General features: G+C 35.7%; 1 protein-coding gene across 3 annotated transcripts in view; it reads left to right on the plus strand.

The window, feature by feature from the left end:
- The window catches only part of LOC150097965 (stromal interaction molecule homolog), a 279,318-nt gene that overhangs the window by 195,445 nt on the left and 58,405 nt on the right, over positions 1–25,468 (plus strand). For all 3 annotated transcript variants that reach the window (XM_090406136.1, XM_090406137.1, XM_090406135.1), the window contains exon 12: positions 16,888–17,161. In XM_090406136.1, the coding sequence (XP_090262262.1) occupies positions 16,888–17,161 (274 nt within the window). The remainder of the gene's footprint in view (positions 1–16,887; positions 17,162–25,468) is intronic.

Raw genomic sequence — 25,468 nt, forward strand, 5'->3', positions numbered from 1 at the left:
ACCAAAAAAGCCTTTTTGGTATCTAGGTTGTTCAAGATTCTTCTGATGTTTTTCTTTTGGAAAGCTACAAGAGGCATATGATGCAATATTCTAAGTAAAGGAGGTGATTTGCCTTTATCTGTAAATTGGATGAGAAGAATGATGTCGTAAGGTCAGCCATGTCTTTGGGTGATGTTGCAGTGCTGCTTACAATTCTACTTTCATTGATTCATGTGTGTTATGAGGAAAACCATTTGTTGCACAATTTTTCTACTAACACACTAAAGTCAACAAACTTTAATTTTGAATAAGAAAAACATAGCAATGTAGTATTATAAAAAAAGTTATGTACAATTGTTAATCATTTCAAATGCCCGAGATGGGTCACTAGTTGGCCATCACTGTCTTACAACACCTGCCCTCATACGTCCTTTCAGATCAATGTGGTTTATTTCTTAGGCTAATATTTCATTGCTTTGACAGCCTCATATTTAAATTATCAAAACATTTAAATAATATGCTCAAACAAATCTTGCAGTATTTATCCAACCACAGCAGAAAGGCAATTTGCCATTCTGATAATTGAAGGGTCAGATAAGTGAAGTAAAGTAAAATGGTGCTCTACCAAAAGTTGGTTGATCTAAATGGGTTGGTTGATTCAAATTGTTTTGAAGGTCAGCTGAATGATAAATTGCTGTAATTATTTTTTACAAGCTTTTCTTATTTGCAAATTTTAATGTTGAACAAGATGAAATATTGTACAAAGTCTGTTTAAAAAGTATACGGATTTAGATGTATGTTTGATGTCAACCATGTGCTCATTATCGTCATCATCCTTTCAGTGATTTAGGCCTAATGGTTTGTTCTAGTCTCTTTCCATCTTTTCCTTGGTCGTCCCTAACTTCTGTATCCTCCAACTGGATAGTATCGGAGTATTTGGGAGCAAGGATTGAACTGTCCATTCTTTCAATAAGTCCAATCCACTTCTTTCTGCATTTGTATAATTTGTTCAATACTGAATATGTTTTTAGTTCTTTACATATTTCTGTGCTTCTCCTTTGGTCTCAGAGAGTATAATCAGCTGTCCTTTATAGGAATTTCATTTCTCCAGTTTCTATTTTTTTTCTTCTGCAGTTTTTATGGTCCATAATTCACTTCCATACAGTAGAGAAGGTCTTGCCAAAACTTTTTAAACTCTTATTCATGCATGCTTTTGAACTTGGTTAAGTTTGAAAATATTATTGATCATTCCTGTTATCTTTAGAAAGTTTGAAATTTTGATATCAATGCCATCATCTTTTGTATATCGATACAGCACATCCAAGATATTTGAAGCAATTGTTCTAAAGTTTTATTTTCAATCATGATTTTACTTCTAACTGGAGATGGTCCTTTAAAAGCTATGGTTTTTTATTTTGTTTGTTGATATTTGTATTCCAAATTTTTTAGCAATTATGTTTAAGGAGTATATTGATCTTTGGAGTTCATCTTCACTTCTTGCTGTGATTATCTGATCATCTGCAAACAAAAGGGTATTAACTATAGTTCCATGATTCAGTTTAAATGCTGGTTTTATATTTTTCTTCCATTTCTTTACTATTTCATCTATATAGATATTAAATAAGAGTGGTGTCATTGGACATCCTTGATGGACCCCTCTCTGTGTATTGATTTCCATTCTCTAACTTTTTCATTGATTCTTACAGCTTTGGTTGTTTTGATAGAAACAAGTTGTTAATGCAGCAAGCAGCTGGTTTGGAATGTTTAGATTCTTGAGTATGGTTCACAGTTTTTTCCTTAAGATTCCGTCAAAGGAAAAAGGCTTTCTGATAATCTAAAAATGCTGTGTGTGTGTTTCTGGGTTGAATTCGTAATGTTTTTCCATTAAGATTTTTAATGTAAAAACTGGGTCAATGCGTGATCGTCTTTTTTGGAAGCCATTTTGATCTTCACAAAGTTTAACTTCTACATATGATGTAAGTTTGCTGTTAATATTCCTGCATATAACTTACGATGAGCTCATTATTTCTGTGCAAAACATCCTGTGTTAGGAGTTAAGCTATAGGCTGCCAGTTGCTATATCGATTCATTCCGCAGTTGCAAGCCAGTAAAGCTGAAAGTCTTGTTTCATGATAATTTTTTAGAATGTGTGAAAGTAAAGTAAGAAGTTAATGATTTAATCTGCACTCTAAACCATCAGCATTGAGAAATTACAAACCTAAGGAAAAAAGTGGCAGTTTAATTCAAAATGAATACTGATTAACTGTATGCAAAATACCAGAAGAGGTTAATATTTCCATTGGCCCATTTTAAATGAAAATATGAACACGAAGTGCAGTTTAGCAAGGTTCATGTCAAATCTGCTTTTTAGAAGGACAAGAAAATCATTCATTGACATTTCATTATTTCAAATTTCTTTCAGCATAAATCTTTTTTTTTTTTTATGAATCCCATCCATTAAATTTAGGTTGAAAACCTACAGTACATTATATAGTACCATGGACAGGCTAGGGATTGCATAATTTGGTAACTCTGCTCTTGAGACTAAACATGAAACTTTGTTTCATGCCACTTTATGCCTCCAATAAGAGATGGTCTCACACCAAGCAATAAAATACATCTTCCCAACTGAAGGCATTCACACATGCATTCATGCCCACAATGGGATTTGAACTCATCAGGCTGCCATGATTGAGACATGGATTTATGGGTACAATCCTAAAATCAGGTGGTAGTTGCCACAATGCAGTCAGTTTCCCCTTCAGTACATTCATCAAGCAAGAAATTACCTCTGAATTGCATTTCATAAACATCTTACTATGAGTTGCCTCAGACTTGAACTACGTTCAGGCGCAAACTTGACTTATTTGTCTGTTTGCTTCACTTGGGAAAAAAGGATTAAAACCCAGCTTATAAAATTGCTTGGTATCTTTAACATCTTAAAATCTAAATTTTGAGATGTATTTTAGAATCGCTTAAGCAGCAAGTAATGGATATGAATCCAGATGTTAATTGAAGAATGCATGTTTGCCGAAGTCTAGAGAGTCATTTTGCTTGTTATCATAGAATTTATGCTGATAGGGAAAAAAAGCTAAAACTGTTCAAACGATTCTTTATAACTAATTGTGATAAAAAAAAATTGCAGTAACTAATGCATTTATTAAACATTTACTTTGCATTCATTTTTTATTTTTCCTAGAAGAGTACCATATAAAATGAATTATTAATACAGTAATCAATCATGAACGAATTGTAATTTTTACCATTGATTATTATATTTGATCAACGCGATTTTGATATACTTGGTAACATCGAGGGATTAATTAATCAAGGAATACTGTACACTAAGCATATGGATGAAGGAACATTGCAAAAAGGCAAACATGAGCAAGGATTATGAATGATATTCTGGCTGAAATGTGTGAGGAGATGGGAGTACAGTTTGTTAATTTTGAGATGTATTTTAGAATCGCTTAAGCAGCAAGTAATGGATATGAATCCAGATGTTAATTGAAGAATGCATGTTTGCCGAAGTCTAGAGAGTCATTTTGCTTGTTATCATAGAATTTATGCTGATAGGGAAAAAAAGCTAAAACTGTTCAAACGATTCTTTATAACTAATTGTGATAAAAAAAAAATTGCAGTAACTAATGCATTTATTAAACATTTACTTTGCATTCATTTTTTATTTTTCCTAGAAGAGTACCATATAAAATGAATTATTAATACAGTAATCAATCATGAACGAATTGTAATTTTTACCATTGATTATTATATTTGATCAACGCGATTTTGATATACTTGGTAACATCGAGGGATTAATTAATCAAGGAATACTGTACACTAAGCATATGGATGAAGGAACATTGCAAAAAGGCAAACATGAGCAAGGATTATGAATGATATTCTGGCTGAAATGTGTGAGGAGATGGGAGTACAGTTTGTTAATGTGTGGAATAAGTTTGAGGGACGAAGTGAGCTGTATGGGAGTGATGGACTGCATTTGAGTGGTTATGGTGTGAGTCGCTTGGAGAGACTGCTGCTGGAAAGTAGAGAAGTGAATAGAGAGAATGAATCAGATCGAGAGGGGAGTGATGTGGAAGAGCAGGAGAGTAAGACAGGAGCGATTGAAGAAGTGGAAATGAATGGGGAAGTGAGTGGTATGAGTATAGAAAATGAGAGAATGGGTGTGCAGGAGGAGCAGGGAAACGGGGAGACTCAGGGTGGACAGGGGTACACAGCATGAGAAAGGTGGATGCTCCAAGAGGAGGTGAGAGCATGTGTAGGCAGGAAAGTAATGGGATGACCAGAGATCAAGAGGAAACAGATGGAATTGCAAAGGGTTCTAAAATGAAGAAGCAGAAAGGGAAATGGCCCTAGTCCAGCTTGGAGAGATCACATCGAGTGAGTGGTATCAGTGGAACTAGCTGTAGATCCAGAAATGAGTTGTTGTATTTGTATACCAATGCTAGAAGTATAAGAAACAAGGCAGATGAAATGGTTGCGCTAATTGCATCTGTGCACCCAGAGATTGTCAGAATAAGTGAGGATAGAAGGGGTAAAAAGGGAGGGGGAATGCTATTGATGATAGAGAAAGAGTTATGTCCATACAAGGTAGAGATGCAAGGGGGAAATGGGGCCAGTGGTTTGGAGGCAGTATGGTGTGAGATAGAGGTGAATAGAATCAAATACTTGGTGGGATGTTGTTATAGACCTGGTAATGTGGATGGTGGTGATAGTGAAATGTATAGTCAAATAAGCCAAGCAAATAAGAAAAGGGTGATCATTATGGGTGATTTTAATTATGGCAATATAGACTGGAATGAAGAGATAGCAACTGGAGTTTCTTGAGTTTTTGAGGGATAACTACCTCAGACAGTATGTAACAGAGGGCACACGAGGATTAAGGGTCTTGGATTTGGTCATCTCGTCGGAGGATGTAATTATCAATGAGGTGTCAAATCATCCACCAATTGGTGAAAGTGACCATGAGGTGATTACCTGGGTGGTTGCCAGCAGTTCAAGGACCCCTGTGAAAAAAGGGTATATGTGGAACTACAAGGCGGGTGATTATGAAGAGCTCAGGAGACAGCTTGCGGGCATAGCATGGAATGAGGAGTTAGCTGGAAAAGAGATCAATGCATTTTGGGGGATTTTCAAAAACTATTTAGTAGATGCAATGTCTAAATGTATACCATGGGTGAGAAGGTTAAATAAGTTATGTGTGAGATGGATGAATAAAGAGATTAAACATGCAATACAAAGAAAAAGGGCATTGTGGAGGCAGCATAAGAGAAGTGGAAGTAACCAATTTCATGAGGTCTACAAAGACTAGGCAAGGAGGGTGACTTGGTTGGTGAGAGTAGCTAAAGAGAGGTATGAACAGCAGTTAGCTAATGAAGCCAAAAAGAATCCTAGGGAGTTCTTTCGATATGTAGCTAGCAAAAGAAAGAATGATTATGGAAGGATGACATTGATTGGAGGAAATGGTATAAAGACAGCTGTTGCAGAATTTGTGGTGGAGATACTTAATGAGCAGTTCATAAAGATCTTTCAATCTTGTGAATGTGACTTCATGGAGAGATTAAGAGCAGTTGATGATGGGGAGGAGAGACTGACTGTAAGTGAGCAAGAGGTGTTTGGGGAGTTGAGTAAACTAGATGTAAATAAGGCTGTGGGACTTGATAATATATCACCGCATATTCTGAAGGAATGTGCCAGAGAGTTGACACCTGCCTTGACATATTTTTTTAATATGAGTCTTGCACTTGGTCAAGTTCCTAAAGAGTGGAGGAGGGCAAGATTGTGCCACTTCATAAAGGAGGTGATCGAACTCAAGCATCAAACTATAGGCCTATCTGTGTGTCAGGTGTTGTGGTTAAGTTGTTAGAGAAGCGTGTGAAAACTAGGATCCAGAGTTGGGTTGACAACAATGGTATAATCTTTGATGGACAGCATGGATTTGTTAAAGGGAGGTCATGTTTTAGTAATCTACTTACTTATTACAATAAAGTGACTGCTGCCTTGGACAGAGGAGAAGGATACACAGTAATATACTTGGATTTTGCAAAAGCTTTTGATAGAGTACCTCATGATAAGTTGACAGTCAAACTAGAGCAGATGGGGTTGGATATTAGATTAGCGCATTGGATTAGAGACTGGCTATCTGATAGGTATCAACAAGTTGTGTATGGGGGTGTAATATCCAGGAAAAGGAAAGTCACTAGTGGAGTGCCTCAGGGGTCTGTTTTAGGGCCATTACTATTTAACTTGTATATTAATGATATTGGCGAAGATTTGGATGGAGATATTGAGTTGTTTGCAGATGATGCAAAGTTGGGACGAACCATAAAGAGTACTGAAGATGTTGTGGCCTTGCAAGAAGACTTGAATAAATTGAGTGATTGGGCAAGCAAATGGGGATGTGAGTTCAATGTTGCAAAATGTAAGGTTTTAAAATTTGGAAAACAAAGATGGGATGCAGAATTTATGCTTGGTGAGAATATATTGTTGGAAGTAGAGGAAATAAGAGATCTGGGGGTGATAGTGGATAAGGATCTAAAATTTAGGGGACACATCGCCAAAATTGTGAAGATAACACAAAGACTTCTGGGAATGATGCGGAGGACACTGACGTGTAGAAGTAGGGAGATTCTTGTTCCATTGTATAAGGCTTTGATTAGGCCACACATGGACTATTGTACCCAGATTTGGTTACCAGGTTTTCAGAAGGATGAAGAGATGTTGGAAAGGGTCCAAAGGCGACTGACTAAGGTAGTTTCTGACCTCTGGAATGTCGAGTATGAGGAAAGATTGAAAAGATGTAATTTGCCGAGTCTAGTGGAGAGAAGGAAGAGGGGAGATATGATAGAGACCTACAAGTTGGTAAGGGGTTGTTATAGGATCAATGGTGGAGAAGTTCTACAGAGAATAGTGGGAGATCAGGGGAGAACCAGAGGTCATCCCTGGAAACTATAAAGAGGGTGTGAGTAGGGGAGTGAGAGGCAGGTTTTTTCCGTGCAGAGTTGTGAGTGATTGGAATGCCTTGCCTGAGAGTGTGGTGTCTGCAAGGAGTTTGAATGTGTTTAAGACACGGTATGATGAGATGTGTGTGTGAGATAAAAGGACCTCCTAGATGAGTCTTTGACTCCATGAGGTCTTGTTTAATAATAATAATAATAATGTGCTGAGTGTAAAAAGGTTGGCCCCTCCCTTTTTACACTCAATATATGTTTGCCTTTCTGCTAATGTTCCTGCTAATTATCCCTAAAGTTGTGTTTTCCTCTCCAAACATCAGCATGAGTGATAATCATTGTCTAAGTATCCATGCCAGATTAGTAGCAGAATGTGTTGTAAAATCTCACTTTGAAAAACTGAACTCCAAATCCTATAAGTTTTGTTACTCAGTCACATTATTCTAGATATTTTTTAATCTGTCTCATAAAATTCTTCCCTTAATCTTAATTTCTATCAGGAACAATATGCACATTATTTATGCAAAAATTAGATAAATAACTTTTGCACATAAATTAACTAGCAAGGTGCAACATTGCCTGCATGGCAATGTTGCACCTTGCCATGTTTAGAATAAGCACAGTTAAGTTACCTGTCTATAGCAGTAATGATCTAAATCAGTGGTTCTCAAACTGGGTGCCACAAGGGTGCTGCGAAATTTTGAATCGTTTATTTGAAAAAAGCAGAATATTCAATTGCCACAAATAACTAAATCAAAAGTAAGTATTGACAATATTCATTGATTGGAAAAACCTAGGCTCACCTGTCTATGATGTGAGGAACATTCATATTTACAACAGATGAGAGAGCTAGTCATGCATGGAAGTGACAGGAATTTTCTCTCCAGAGAACAAACACATTGAACGGAGACAAATTAACCACCCTGTCATAACTAAAAAGCTATATTTAGAATAAGCACAGTTAAGTTACCTGTCTATAGCAGTAATGATCTAAATCAGTGGTTCTCAAACTGGGTGCCACAAGGGTGCTGTGAAATTTTGAATCGTTTATTTGAAAAAAGCAGAATATTCAATTGCCACAAATAACTAAATCAAAAACAAAAAAAAATTATATATTTTGATTTTAATGGATGAAGCGTATATAAAAATTATCATTTTTTGTATCACTCTTATATTATATCCTGGGATTTCATTAGATCACCGCGTGTTGTAGTAACTAGATATGTGATGGCACATAAATACTGGGGAAAATGAACTAATGAATGGTTAGTTGTCCTGCTGTCTGTTTTAGTATTTCTCTGTTCAGTGTGACAAGTATTATACATGATCATTTCCCCTAAACAAAAATCATGAGTATTTTGTCATCGGTGAGAATAAACAAAGTATGATATTAAAGTCGTTAAATTCAGTGAGTAGAGGTTTTTCTTATTGTTATATATTCCAACTATAACGAGAGACATCGTAAACAAATGTTTTTCCTTTTTTTTACTTGAAATAAATTTTAAAATAAAATATTAAAGTTACATATGCCCTTCAAAATCATGAATAATTTTTTCCTTAAAAAAAAAAGTGAAGATTCTGATGATCAAGAAATGTCTACTTGTCGCAAAGCTAACGAACTAATTCGCACTAATAAATTATCAAAAACTGATACTTGCATTAATGAAGATTTGACTATTTTTAACGTTCAGCAACAAAAAAGCACTAATGAAACAACAGAAACAGAAAGAATAAGTTCATGTAAAAAGGGAACAATGAAAAAGAATGTAAAAACTTTTTATATCAAGAGAGCTATCTAAAAATGGGATTTACGTGGTGTGGTGATAAATTAATTCCCAGACCTAAGTGTATTTTGTGTGGTTTGGTTCTATCAAATGAGGCTATGGTTCCTAGCAAATTATTCCGACATTTCTCCACAAAACATGACAACTTGTCGAATAAAAATCCTGAATATTTCAAAGAGTTAATAAGATTACAAAAAAAACAAAGTGAAAGTTTTGTAAGAAAGTTTACAATTTCCGACTGAGTTCAAGAAGCAAGTTATTTAGTCGCTGAAATAATTGCGAAGGAAATGAAGCCTCATACTATCGGCGAAACCTTGATTCGTCTGGCCTGTTCAGCAGTTGTGAGAACAATTTTTGGTACTGAGGCAGAAGAAGAAATAAAGTAGATTCCATTATCAAATGATACTATGAGTAGACATATTAATGATCTGTCAGTCGATATTGAAAAGTCAGTTATAACCAAAATAATCGAATCAAAATTTTTCAGTTTGCAGTTAGATGAGTCAACTGATATCAGTGGTAAAGCACACTTACTTGTTTTTACTCGATTCATTGAAGATAAAATTATTGAAGAATTTCTATGCTGCAGGGAACTCGAAAAAACTACGACGGGAAAAGATGTTTTTGATATAATAAACACATATTTTAATACAAATGGTCTATCTTGGAAAACTTGTGTGGGTATATGTACAGATGGTGTACCTTCTATGGTTGGAATTACAAAAGGGTTTTGTTTCCTTTGCTAGAAAAGAAAATGAGAACATTATAACGACTCATTGCTTCATTCATCGTGAATCATTGGCGGCAAAGACAATAGGCTTGGAATTAAAAAGTGTATTAGAAGAAATCATTCAGATGGTTAATTATATTAAGGCCAGACCATTAAAATCTAGAATATTTGCAGGACTATATGAAGAGATGCAATCTCATTACAAGAATCTTCTTCTTCATACCAAAGTAAGATGACTTTCAAAAGGTCGCGTATTAGATCGTTTTTTTGAACTTAAAGAAGAAATATTAATGTTTTTCCAAAATGAAGACAAACCAGAATTCTACAAATTATTACAAGATGATTTTTGGTGTTCCAAACTAGCCTATTTAACAGACATATTCAATCATCTGAACAAGCTGAACTCCAACACAAGAAAGAAATGAGAATATTTTGACATCTACAAATAAAATTAGAGCTTTTAAAGATAAAATAAAAATGTGGAAGATAAAATTAAGCACCAACAATGTAGAAATGTTCCTTAAAGTTGCCTCCAGAAAATGTAAGAATACTGATCTGCAAATGCTTATTTACAGTCATTTAACATCGTTAGAAGAAAAAATTGACCATTATTTTCCAGACATTTCAGTCAATTTATACGATTGGATTCGAAATCCATTTGTAGAGTCAACATCAGCAATGAGTGAGTTAAGTCTTATAGAAGCCGAAGAATTAATTGATATAAGTAACGATCGTACGTTGAGATTGAAGCATTCAGAAATGTGTCTGAATTCATTTTGGATAACAACTATGAAGGAGTACCCCAATATAGGATTCAAAGCACTTAACATCTTATTGCAATTTTCTACATCTTATTTGTGTGAACTGGGTTTTTCTGCACTCGTAAATATTAAAACAAAGAAGAGAGAAAGACTAAAGGCCCTTGAAAATGAGATGAGAATATGTCTCTCAAAAACAAGGCCTAATATCAAAGAAATATGCAAACAACACCAGGCACATATTTCACATTAAGTTCATATTTTATTATCTGAACCTTTATAATAGCTTTTGTTTTGTATGTTTTTGGGTTGTTTGAAAATAAACCAATTTGGTTTAAATAAAATCTGTTTTCTTTTAAACACGCTTTCCTTCATATCTTTAGTATCTGTAATATCAATTTATTTATGGGTTATATATGCAAGTCTTTCAGAATCAATTAATCGGCACTTTACTCTCTATAAAAAGCAAATAATACTAGGGGTGCTGTGAAATTTATTTATTGATTTTAGTGTGCCGCCAGACAAAAAAGTTTGAGAACCACTGATCTAAATTTATAAAAGATGGAATGGTATGTCACTCCGAATATTTAAATTAATCCAAATGCACATGACAGTGATGCATACAAGTAATTTTCAGTGATTTTTACTATTTTTTTAAAAAAATAACATTGAATATTAATGTAATACAACGAAAACAGCTACAGCAAATGGAAAATGGAGTGTTACTATACTTCTGTATATGCAGTCGACCTTAAGCAACATTTTTTGACCAGACATGATGTATTAATTTGGTATCTGTTTGATATATCAGACATGGTTCCATGTGAGTTTTTTTTTTTACCCTGTTAAAAAATCTTGAAAAACAAAAACTGCATCCTGTTTAGATTAAGAAAAAAAAAATTGAATAAAACTTTAGTACCATGATGTGTATTAGTAATATACTTCCCACAATTAGTAGGAATGCTGATACTAATATGCACATGTTGAAGGGACCTTATTTAAAGGGGAAGTTGAACTCTTAAGTTCAACATATTGATTTTCAGATTTGATCATTTTTGTTTAGGCTTTACATTATGGTGTGGTTGTGAATAGAGAAGAGAATTTTTTTTTTTTTTTAATTATTAAAGAGAAGAGAATGTAAGAACAAGAAAACAAGTTGGATAGGGCAACAGGGTAGGTCTGTGGGACATGGTAAGTCAAGTGGATTCTGAAAGTGATAATGAATGCATGAATGTGGATGGTCAGTGTAGGAATGGAATGGCCAGGAAGACATGGGGAGATTGAGTTTGGGAGGCTATGCGGGGCAAAAGGTGAACAGACAGGAGCAGGTGATGAGAAGTCACAGATAGCATGAGTAGAACTGGCTATAGACCAAGAAATGAATTATGTTTATTTACGAATGCCAGGAGTGTCAGCAATAAGGGAGATGAAATTGTTTCCTTGATTGAGTTTGTGTGCCCGAAAATAGTTAGAATAAGTGAAATGTTGTATGAGAATGACAGAGGGATGTTTTTTGTGAAGATAGTAAAAGCAAGAAAGGATGGGTGTTCTGCTTATGATAGCAGGAAATTATGTCTGCCCAAAGTTGAGATACAAGGAGAAAAAAGTAGCACTGGTTTTGAAGTGGAGGTTGATAGAATGAGATATTTATTGGGCTACAGACCAGGTAAAACATAGATGGTGAAGACAAATATATAAAAAACCTCGCTTGGTTAGCCAGCAAAGGGTGAGCATTATGGCTGATTTCAACTGCGGCAATATTGATTTGGAATGAAGAGATAGCATCAGGGAATAAGGAGAATGAATTTCTCGAGAGTTCTTAAGGGATAACAATCTTAGGCAGTATGTAATTGGAGGGCACACGACAGTTAAGTCTTAGATTCTGGTTATATCATCAAAGGATGTAATTGTAAATGGAGTGTCCAATCTTCCCACAGTTGTAGAGAGTGACCAAAGTGACCACTTGGGTTGCAGCCAATCACCTGAGAACTTCTATAAAGAAGGAATATATGTGGAACTACAAGGTTGGGGATTATGGAAAGCTTAGAAGACTATTGGTAGCTATAGCATGGAAAGAGGAGTTCAGTGGGAAGGATATACCAGTACATGAGAATACTTATGTATCTCAGGGCATTTTTTGGGGGAAAAAAGTTGGCGATGTTTTGTTTGCATGCGTATGTTATTTCTTTTCATAAACCTTTCGCTCCATGATGTTAAACATGTAAATTCAACAATACCTCTATTGTCATTCATTTTGATTGGTGAATAGTAATTTGTAGATTTGAAATACCAGATTTTCTGTTGTATAATACCCACATTTTTAATTCTTCAAGTTCAGGCACCATTTTACAATTCCTTTATGGAGCTTATGTTTATTACGTTTAGTCTCTTTTAAGTTCTGTTCTTGTTTTCTCTTTTGCAGCTCCCCAAAATACAGCTCTTCTGCTCTATTACCATTTTCCTAAGCATATACAAGGACACCAAATTTGAAAGCACCATTATAGCATATGTACCTTTTGAGCAATGGGTTAATAATAAAAATAATCTTAAACACTAGAATATCACTAATTCTATTGCACTTGAAAGGCTGTTGGATGCGTGACTTGTCAATTGTCGTTATGTAACTGTACAAGCTGTCAATCACAGTGCACTGTATTTTAAATGAAACTACACGCATTAAGTTCCATTTCACTATATATGGAATGTATCTGTTGTCTTCTTCAATTATAGTTATTGTTGTTTGTATAATTTTAGGAAAAAAGTGTCTTATACACCAGCAAATATGGTAGATGCTGTGTGGGCATTGATCAAGAGCTATTTAACAGCAGCAGTGTGTGAGTATATTTCAAAGGTGAAAATGCTTAACAAAGTAGGAGTAAAATGGATGGATGAATGAAGAGATTGAGTGAAATCTGGAAGAAGACACTGTGGAGGTAACACAAGATGAATGTTGGTAATGATCAGTTGCATGAAGAGTACAAAGAGCAGGCCAGGAAGGTAATTCATTGGTAAAGGTAGCAAAAGTGGAGCATGAGACGAAATTAGCCAATCAAGCTAAGAAAGATCAAAGTGAGTTATTTCAATATGTGGCAAGTAGAAAGAAAAATGACTATAGGAGAATGATGCTAGTTGATGACACTGACAGATTGGTAACCAATGCAGAGGATATAGCTGAAGTATTCAGTGATCAGTTCATCCTTGTGAAGGCAACATCAGGAGATGCTGGAGTGTAGAATGTATGGTAGAGGATGGACTGTTGGTGAATGAGCAGGTAGTATATGAGGAATTGAGCAAACTTGACGTTAATGAGCTTGAGGGAATGCCCTATGGAATTAATGGCACTTTTAGTGCAACTATTTAACATGAGTCTTGCAATAGAGCAAGTCCAAAGGGGAGTCAAAGGTGGGAAAGATTATTCCATTTCACAAGGAGGAGGAGGATTAAAACTAAGCCTACAAATTATAGACCAATCTGTGTCTGGGGTTTGTTAAGGTATTAGAGAAGTTGGTGAGGACTAGGATTCAGAAGTCAGTTGATAATAGCAGTATTCTTTATGATGGTCAGCATGGATTTGTTAGAGAGAGATCATATTTCAACAATGTGACACTCACACTCAATGAAGGAGATGCATATATGGTGGTATACTTAGATTTTTCAGAGGTCTTTGATAGACTGCCACATAACATGCTAGTAGCTAAACTGAAACAAATGGGATTAACAGACTAAGTTGGATAGCTGATTTGCTAGCAGACAGGTATCAGCAGGGTACATATGGAGGAGTGGTATCTCAAAAGAAGGTCACTAGTGGAGTGCCACAGAGAACTGTTTTGGTTCCATTATTGTTTAACTTGTACGCTAATGACATTGGGACTGGTTTAACTGGAGATGTGCAGTGGTTTGTTGATGATGCAAAGTTGGGAAGGTCTGTGAAAAGGAGAGTAGATGTTGTGGCCTTGCAGAAGGATCTGAATAGACTATGTGAGTGAGCAAATGATTGGAATTGTCAGTTTAATGTTGCAAAGTGCAAGGTCTGAAATTTGGTAGGCAAGTTTGGAATGCAAAGTATACAATAATGAAAAAATTTTGTCGATGATGCAAAGTTGGGAAGGTCTGTGAAAAGGAAAGTAGATCCTCCTGCAATGTGGCCTTGTAGGAGGATCTGAATAGACTGTGAGTGAGCAAATGGTTGTAGTTGTCAGTTTAATGTTGCAAAGTGCAAGGTCTGAAATTTGGTATGCAAGGTTGGGATGCAAAGTATACAATTAATGAAAAAATTTTGAAGGAGGTGAGAGAAATCTGGCAGTGATGGTGGACAGACTTGAAGTTTAGGGTGTCACATTGCTAAAACTGTAAGAAGATCCCAATGGATTAGGACAATGATGAGGAGGACATTGACATGCAGAAACAAAAGGTTATGGTTCCCCTGTATAAGGCTTTGATCAAGCCACATATGGAGTACTGTGCACGGATTTGATCGCATGGTTTTCAGGAGGATGGGGATGTATTGGAGAAAGTCCAGAGAAGGTTTACTAAGTTAGTGTTACATCTATGGAATGTCAGATATGAGGCGATATTGAGGGAATGCAACTCAAAGAGCCTTGTGAATAAAAGAAGAGGGAAAATGATTGAGATATAAGTTGGTGAGAGGTGGTTTTAATGTAGAGAAGATATTTCATACACTAGAGGGAGATGAGGATAGAACCAGAAACCATCCATGGAAGCTGTATAAGGGGAGAGTGAGCAGGGAATTGAGAAACAGGTTATTTGCTTGGAGAGTGATTGGTGAGTATAATGCATTGCCTGAGAGTGTGGTGAGTATAATGCATTGCCTGAGAGTGTGGTGAGTTTGGAAACTGTGAATGCGTTTGAAGCAGGGCTAGATCTTTTGGCATAAGAGAATATAGACCTCTCACAAATGTTTGGCTCCATGGTCATATAATAATAATTAGTTCACTGCTTTCTATAAAGAAGCAGTCTTATTTCTTTCCAGGATAGCAAATAGAGACCAGATGTGGATTGCATAGTTAATCTCTCTCTCTCTCTCTCTTGTATAAATCTAAATTCCTATGATCCCTTAAATTTGAGATTGCAACCTTTAGTTATGTTTAATGTGACATTCTCTGGTAGTGGGAAGCAGGGGGGGGGGGTACACCACCTAGTGCACTTGAATAATTTGAAGGAAGCTTGAAATTGAAATACTTAAATTCTGAAAAAAATTGCCAAGCATGTTGGAGATTCAGAAAGTTAAAACTATTGTGACCTTGTTTGCAATAGCTATAGCTGAAGAAACAATCCGGAGTTACAAAGGGATAAGGGAAATGTATGTGGTTTGCAGAAGGATCTTCATGTTTATTCATACTTTATATATAATTTATATATTTTCCTCCTTTATATTAAGCTCAAGAGCCTGTCTTGGCCAAGTAACTTAGCTTCTTGGAAACCTAATTAACTTCTAAGGCATTTAATCTTATCTGAATATTGCATATGTTCTTCTGACTAGTTTGCCTGTTTTGCAGAATGAAAAATCCCTGCCCTCTTTCTATGAAGCCAGGAGTTGAAAAGCCCTGATAAAATTTCTTTGTATCATAGATGGGATTCAAACCCAAGTCTTTCCAACCAAAAGGCATAATCAAAACTGACTGAGCTTACAGAGGCTGTAATGTTAAATGTAATACAATGGTATTGTAAAAGTAAAGCCTCCTATTTTTTTCCCACTCTCAGGAAATATTATTTAACAATAGCTTTTGAATGAATTAATCCTCTATCTTTCATTAGCATTCTGTCACTCTTCATCTCCATCATTCTCTATATGCTTTTGCCATCACTGATTGAGATGATGTATGCTGACCCTGTAAGTCTTTCCTCGTATGTTAGAGCTCTGCAAAACTGACTGAGCTTACAGAGACTGTAATGTTAAATGTAATACAATAGTGGTATAGAAGTAATGCCTCCTATTTTTTTTTCCCTCTCAGCTCATCATCATCATTATGTCATCCTTGAGTGTATCCTTTAAAGAGCCAAACAGGTGATATAGTTCTAGATCCTGGCCATTGCAAGTTGAGAAAGATCATTCCAGCCAAGATTTTTGCAGTTGCATCCCTTGTGTGTAAACTGGTGTTGAGGTCAGGCATAGTCATGGAGAATGACCTTATTCATGTTTATGGGCCAGCAGGAATATCTCCTTGTGCTGTTTGAATTGATGGTGGTGCCTCTTTCCAGAAAGTCCACAAGCAGGACCCCCATGTTTGTCCAAGAATATTGTTGCTAGGACTTTGCCCATTAAAGGCACCTTTGCTCTTGTGATGATACTTGACTACTTCTGTTCATTCAGTGATGTGAATGATGTGAAAAAGCTTTCTGCCTTGCATGGATCAAAAGAAAAAAAATTTATGGTTATTACTTTATCATCCCTGATATATTATGTATATGTTTTAAAATTTGATATTTAATGTTGATGCTTCTTGCAAGACTTAATGCCCTTAAGACCACCTATGGTATCCAACAAATATATCACAGATTGCCGTTCAGTGATATGAATTAACATCTGGAAATTTTGATGTTCTTTATATATAGACTATTTATTTGCTATTGTACTAAAAGTGAAATGTTGTAATTTATATGTTACTTCTGATATGAATATATTAATTTTGTGTGATATTTAGGAAGTGGAACAACTGCCTCACCCATCAGTTATCCAGTCTTCAATATGGACATGCAAAAGAACACAACTACCAGCTTTCCAGGATACTCGAACAATATGTCAGAATTAAAGTCAAGTGTATCATCCAGTGCTATTCTACAATTATCTGGGATACTGAACACTGATATATTAGATTGCAAAGAAGAAAAAAATGAGATACAAATTGATGATTTGATGAAACTAAATTTTAATTCAGTAGCAGAAACAAATAGACCCATATTTACTGTTGGAGAAAGGTGAGTATACTTTGTTCTTAGATTACTTGTATTATTTTTTGTGATTTTAATACTGATAAGAAAACTAACTCATCTTGTTATAAATAGCATACTGATACATTCATCAATTGCTTTGACCAATAAAATCTACTTTTTACACATTTATATTATTGCTTATACTTTGTTGTACTGAACTGTTGCCTATTTTGTTCTTTATTATTATTATTATACCCTCCATGTAGTCAACGGACTCATCGTGGGAGATTCATTCAACTTACAACATATTTATCATATAGAATCTTAAAGTCCTTAATCTTAATCTTTGCATTAATAACACGTTCTGGTAATGCATTCCATTCACTGACAATTCTCCATGTAAAAAATCTACTCTTCACCACACTTTTACATAACTTCCAGGAATGACCTCTGGTTCTTCCCCTCTCACCTTCTACTCTTTTTATAATTCCCTGTGGATTAATCTGATAAAATCCTCTCACTAACTTAAACGTCTCTATCATATCACTTCTCTTCCTCCTATCCGCCAAACTTTGCAATCACATTTCTTCAACCTCTCTCCATAGCCTGCATTCCAAACTCCTGATATTTTCTTAGTCACTCGTCTCTGGACCCTCTCCAATGTCTCCACATCACATTGAAAACCAGGTGACTATTGTGCTCCAGATCTGAGCACAATAGTCCAAGTGTGGTCTGACACCAGTGCCTTATACAGGGACTTATACCACTTCCTTATCCTTGCATGTTAGAGTACTTCTTATTGTAGCAGTACTACGATGTGCAACACTAGCAATATGTCCTCTAAACTTCAGTCTACTGTCAACCATCACTCCCGAATCTCTAATCTCATCCGCTTCCTGCAGTACGGCACCATCGACATAGTACAAAACCTTATGTTTCTGCACTCCAAAATGCAACACCTTTTACTTATTGATATTAAAACTACAACCCCACTCTTTTGTCCAAGTAAAAAGTCTATTCAAATCCTCCTGAAAGGAATTAAGATCAGCAGTGCTACTTATAATTCTTCCTAACTTAGCATCATCAGCAAACAACTGAAGATCCCCAGTCAGTCCACATGATATATCGTTTACAAACAAGTTGAACAGCAGGGGCCCGAGAACAGAAAACTGGGTACACCACTGGTTGCCCTTCTTTTTTGAGACACTGCTCCATCATACACAACCTGCTGGTATCGTTCAAAGAACCGATCTGTGATCCATTTAATCAATATACTATTTATTCCCATCCTCTGTAGCTTGTACACCAACTTATCATGTGGTAATCTATCAAATGGTTTTGCAAAATCTAAGAATATCACTATATATGATTCTCCCTTATCTAATACACTTGTCACCTTATCATAAAATGCAAGTAAATTACTGAAACAGGACCTACCCTTTACAAATCCATGCTGACCTTCATAAAGAACGCCATATCCATCATTCCAATTCTGTATGCTATTCCTTACCAATCTCTCCAACATTTTGACAACAACTGCAGTTATACAGACTGGCCTATATTTAGAGACTTCTGTCTTAGAACTCTGCTTGTGGAGTGGTACTATTTTGCCCTCTTTCCACTCCTTAGGAACCCTACCCGCTGCAAGACTTTCATTAAATAATCAGGTCAAGGGCATAGTCAACTGTGGTGCACATTTCTTAAGCATATATGATGATATGTCATCCATTCTCCCAGCTTATTCACATCTAACTCAACCAACATCTGATAGACACCTCTGTTTCTTTCACTTCCAATTCTCCTAATGCTTGTCTCTCTTCTATATATTGTACCAGATTATTTATACCAGTATGATATATGCTGATAAAGTGCTCATTGAATAATTCCACTATATCTTTTGCAACTGTTAGTCTGCTGCCATGACTATCCACCAGTGTTAGTCTGCCATATTTATTCTTCCTCTTGCATGCCATATAGTGGAAAAATACCCTTGAGTTAACCTTCACCTGACCAGCCAATCTCCTTTCATATTGCACCTTTGTTTCTTTACCATGCGCATCACCTTTCTAGCCTGCACTTTATACCTCTTCATGGACCCAATCACCACCAACTGTTTGTAACTCCTCCATAACATTTTCTTTTCGAGCACTGCTTGCTGTTCATCCATTTCACTTCCACTCTATTTACTCGCTTAACCCTCAGTATTCAGTCATACATTGCTTTTGTCTTTACTTTTCCATGTATTGTCAACATCTTTTCCACTCAGCTGATCTGCCCAACGTACTGATGCTAACTGACAGAGCTTCCTATAATAACCTGCTTTTTATTTCCACATGTATCCATATTTGGCAGTGACCTTTTCTTGTTTCATCAGTTCCCAAACAAGTACCTCATGATCACGCTCAATAACTGGTGGCAGTGTCAACATCTCATTAACAACTACATCTTGTGAAGTTATCACCAAATCCAAAACATTAAAGCTGATAGTTGCTTCAATCACGTGCTGCTTAAGATACTTATCTCTCAGAAATTCCACAAACTCGCTCTCCTTGTTCCCATACACTATCTTCTCCTTCCAATCTATATTCCTATGATTAAAGTCTCCCATCAGAATCACCTTCTTTTTACATGCCTAACTAATTTGCCTAAACATTTCACAATCAGTATTCTCTGCATTTCCTGGCCTATAACAGTATCCTATCAGATATACTAACTTGTTTATTTCAACTTCGCACCACACAGATTCAAAATCTGTGCATGCACAGATTTTATATTATATATCCTTCTAATTCTATTCCTGACATTACATCCTCCTCAGACAACCAAGTTTCACTTATTCCAATTATTTTTGGGCATACCATCTCAGTCAGTGCCACAGACTCAGCTCTCTTTCGAATACTCCTTACATGTTTGTTTGAGGCCATCCTACTAGCACCAACATTCTCTATTCTAGCTGCTATACTACACCCCTCTCTCTCTCTCTCTGGTTTGACCAGTCCCATTTCCCTTTCCATTCTTACCTGTCTCATCCTCACCTTTATGCATTCCATCACCTTGTGCTGCTGCAACCACATCTTCAACCTCATATCCATCCTCCTACTGTACAATCTGTTGATTTGTGCTATCCTGTTTCACATGTAGACTCTGATCATTTGCTATATTAACTTCTTGACTCTGTGCCTTCTCAGAAAACAATAGCCTTTCTAAATGCCCAACACCAAACCCATTGAAATGTAATCCATCAGCTTTATAGCATTTGAACTTCCCTTCATGTTCACTCCACAGATTTGCAAATTGAACCCCCCCTTTGCCTCACACAACTCAGCCATCTTACTATTCATTATCTCTGCTCTCCTTTTCCGTTCACTGTTATCATATTTGGGCAACATGCCTATGACTCTTTCCCAACAACACTATTCTTCTTTACCTGCTGCAACAACTTCCTCAAGTTTCTATCAACATTCTTCTTCTCCCCCCCAACTAAGTCATTTGTACCCATGACTACCACTAATTTTGATGCCCGGTATTTCCTTTTCTGCAGTGCATCAGTTATTTGCTTCATTGTTCCATCAGCAAAGCATGTTTTGTGCACTTTATTAGTAATCACATCTCTAATGATTGAGTCCCCATACACTGATATACGACTATCCTTTGATTCTTTCTTTATAACATTAACTCCCTCCTTCTCCTTATCAGCCAATCTCTCCTTTAGCTGTTTAATATCCTCTTCTAGATGTTTCATTTTGCTTTTCATTTTCATTAACTCCTGCTGAAGCTCTTCTACTATGGTCCTGACATTTGTTCCCATTTCTATTCACTCTAATCTATCCGGACACTTTTCACGTACGCTAACGCTTTCCTTCTTCTTGTTTACCCAAACAGTCCACAGATCTTTCACATTTTTCGGTGCATACATATAGCAGTTTTCACAACACATCCACTGCGAAAAATCCAAGGCAAAGCAGACTTTCGTACAGAAGCCTTCCATGCCACTGACGTACGTTTCTTTATGGACGCTATCTTTAGAAGCTGAAGTAGTACAACAAACAAGTAGCAAAATACAATATAAACAACAAAAAAATTTCAACAACAACAACACCACTGAAGGACACTTGTATCCACACTGAAAAAAAATGTAGCACAATTTGCCACAAAAAGCTACACTATACACTAATTAAAAACACTCTTAAAAGCAAAGCATACATATAACTATGAAAACATTGGTTGAAGTTAAATCCCAGCATGTTTTAACATAGCAGTGATCATCCTATTTCAGCTATGCACAAAGTGGCCTATTTTGTTTCCCATCCTTGATAATATATCACACATCACGTAGCGGACAAGTAGAACTTCTTGTTGCCGTGAAAACATTGAAATATAATGTTGCATTTGTCTTAGTTAAGAAATAAGCAAAATTTTATTATGTATAGAGATGTATTTCTTGCATGTGCATGCATACACATATTATGACATAATGCTAAATACACTAGTCTTTTTTTTTTTTTTTTTCAACTTTTTAACTTTCTCATTTCTTTTTAGAAATTAGTATTAACATATTTAATAATTACTAGTCATAATTTTTACAACATTAAAAATACCAAATTATTGCATTTTTTTTTTTTAATATAAATTGTAGAATTATACATTACCTGCTTGTTATTTGTGAATCGGTAATGTCCTACCATTTGGTTCAATTACATCTTTTTTTTCTGAGACAACTGAGACAAGTCATTCTCATTAGAAACTACTTTAAGAAACAGTGATGAAAAGTTGAGAGAGAAATGATTACCTGCATAACAAATCCATCTTCAGTAGTGTTCCAGAAAGCTTTACTTTCTGAATCCCTGCTCCCTCTTTACTTTTCTCCAGTTATTCTGGCTGTTACCATCTCAAAGATGGCATTTGAGCAAAGACTATAGTCGGACCTCCATAGAGCAAAAAGTCATTGTCAGAGGTCATATACAAAGCTCGTCAAATCATGCCTTAAACTCATTCACAGTCTCATCACTCACCGCATCCTTAGGCAGTGTGTTCCAATCACTTCCTGCTGTCTATGCAAAAAAAAACCTATCCCTTGCAGCTTTCAGGGATCATCTCTGATTCTTCCCCTATTCTCTGAAAAACTTTCTATACCTTAATCTGGTTATAACTCCTTACCAACTTATGTCTCAATCATGTCCTCTTATCTGCTAGTCTCTGCAAATAGTATTTCCTCAATCTTCTTCATATCCAACATTCTAGAGACCAGAAACTAAAGTAGTTTACCATCTCTAGACCTGTTTTCAATATACCTTCATCCTTTTGAAATGTAGGTGACCCAATCTCTGCACACTAATCCATATGTGATCTGATGAATTTTCTTACTTGTATCTGTTGTGATGTCCTTACTTTAGCATTTTGATCCCTAAATTTCAGGTCCTTATTCACCATTACCCCCCCACCAGATCTCTTGTCCCTATCATCATCATCAAATTCTTGATATATATACCCTCAAGGGGTGTACAGGATATAATAGCTATATGAAAAATTTACATCATTACTAACTTCCTATCTACAATTTTCCTCCAAATCAATCTGTTACGTGTTAAGATTCCAACATTATTAGATGTTATATTTCTGTCTTCTAAGGCACTTTTTACCATATCAATCCACCTATATCTTTGTCTCCTCTGGGACTTTTTCCTGCCAACCTGGCAGAGAACACTTGTTTTGCTAATTTTTCCTCTCCCATTCTGTTTAAGTGACCATACTACCTGAGATTAGCTCTGCTAATGCATTCCTGGATGCTGACAATGTCAAGTTCTTTCCTAATATCCTCATTTTTAAATATTTTTTTCATTTTTAATATGATGTTGCCATTGATGCCATCTGTTCATGCCCCTAATCTTTCTTCTCATGATTCATCAGTTAAAATTGGTTTGAACACTTGTCTTGTATACAGCTAATTTAGTGTTTTGACTAATTTCTCTCTTATTCCATATAAATTTATTCAGTTGACTTCCTACCATACCAGCTTTGTTGATTCTGTTGTCTATTTCCATATTTAATTTACCATCTTCACTAAAAATTGTGCCTAAGTACCTAAAATGTTTCACCTGTTCCATAGGTTCTCCATTCACAATGCAGTTGATATTTTCAATGTTTCTGCCTATTTTCATTGTCTTTGTCTTTTTATTGCTGACCTTCATATCATATCTATTACAACAGTTATTCAATTTAGTCAGAGAATCTTGCAGACTTGTAGCGGATTTATTTAGAAGTATAACATCATCTGCATAAAGCAAAGAGTTGACATTAACATCTCCAATTCTGATATCAGATTTAATACCACTTTCCTTCATAATGTAATCCATATAGATAATGAATAACAGAGAGGATAGCACTAATCTCAGGTGTTATGGTCACTTAAACAGAATGGATGAGGAAAGATTAGCAAAACAAGTATTCTTTGCCAGGTTGGCAGGAAAACGACCCAGAGGAAGACCAAGATATAGGTGGATTGATACAGTAAAAAGTGCTTTAGATGATAGAAATATAAGATCTGATAATGTTGGAGTCTTGACAAGTAACAGGCTGATTTGGAGGAAAATTGTAGGTAGGAAGTTAGTAAGGATGCAAATTTTTCATGTAGTACTCTCATATCCTGTACACACCTTGAGGGTACAAGGCAGGAATTTGATGAAGAGACTAAAAAACATCACTATCAACAATAACATAGTCAATGAGACTTTTCTTATTCTTTGCCTCTTCTCTCCATGTGAATTTGTGTACTTTTTTATGTATGAATATTGTATTAGTAATAACCAGTCCATGTCCTGAGCAGAAATCCAAGAAGTATTTGCCTTTATTATTAGCTTTGCTCTTTTTTCCCAAATTTTCCCAAAATATTTTTGTATCTAACAATCATTTCCTACTCTGCTGTTTTGATCTCCAACAAGGACCAACTTTTTCTGTTTCATTGTGTCAGTTGCTTTCTCTAAAGCCTCAAAAAAAAAATTTCTCCATGCTACCTTAGTAGAACCTTCTGTGGGACCATTGGCACAAATAAGTCTCATCATCCAGTTCCCCATTCTGATATTTGTCTATATCATTCTACTTGATATTGCCTGATATTCAAGAAGATTAGCCTTGTATTTTGTGTTCAATACTATAGCTACTCCTTTTCCTGATTGTTATTGCCTGAATATAAAATTTTGTATTTATTGCTTGGTAAAATCTCACCAGTTTTGTCTTTTTTGTTTCAGTCATTCCTATTATATCAATCTGGTACTTATCCAATTCCTCAGCCAGTTTCAATTCTTTGCCATTCAGGCTTCTTATGTTGTACCAATCTTGAACTCTAGTGATATTGAGTTGGGATGTGTTTCAAGATTTGTTCCAGTGGCTGACTTTTCACTGTTTGCCCAGGTTCCCTTGCAAAAACAACAGGGGCCTTGTTTAACTGGGTGACACCCCAGCCAGCATGAAATTCTATCATGTTGTGCCATCATTTTATTTGTGGTTTAAACCAGTGCTTCCCAAACTTCTGGATGTCAGGGCCCCCTTTGCAAAAATTCAAATATTTCACGGTCCCCCTCGAAAAAAAATCGTAATAGAGAGATATATTATTATAATATTTATTGTATTTATATTCAATACAAAACATACACAGCGAATATTGCAAAAATCAAATGCATATATTACATTTTTTGCCTCTTACTGTTTGGTTCTGAAGACGATGCGGGCTGTTCGGTAAAATATGAAATACTGTCCTTTTTTTGAGTCTGTTTCTGCTTCTTCTGATTGTTCGCGGGAATTTTTTTATATTTTTTATCAGCCACTTATCCATCTCAGGGTTAAATTTTTTAACGTAGAATAGATCAAATAATATCACCACTTACCGATACTGGCACACCGCAGACTGGTAACATGAAATTAGTGAATATTACCTGAATAAGGGAATCCCAGGATCAGGAAATTTTTCTCTTTTGTGACTTTTCTCCCTTTACGGTAATTAAGCCTAACGTGAAACAGACAGCAAAGGCAGGATTATTAAAACGTGCATATGATTGGTGCGGTATTAACAAAAGATCGTGCAACCGAAAGATAAAAGCATAGCTGACAATTGAGTTGAAATCCTAACTCTCTTCAACCGAATTCCATATGTGAAACTGCCATAACATTCATTATATATATATATATACAGGGTGTTCGGGATAAATTTGACATATTTATAATTAATTATATTTTTCCGTAAGTTACATGTATTAACACACACTTCTCTTCATTTAAAAGGTTGGACCCTTCTTCATTCATATACAAGATGTCAGAAAGGATGGATAGCTGGAACCCACCTGAATCATGGAAGAGAAT

Source organism: Typopeltis vanoorti, chromosome 16 (assembly GCF_054136105.1).
Source record: "Typopeltis vanoorti isolate ZY-2024b chromosome 16, IOZ_Tvanoo_1.0, whole genome shotgun sequence".
Classification (NCBI taxonomy): Eukaryota; Metazoa; Arthropoda; class Arachnida; order Uropygi; family Thelyphonidae; genus Typopeltis; species Typopeltis vanoorti.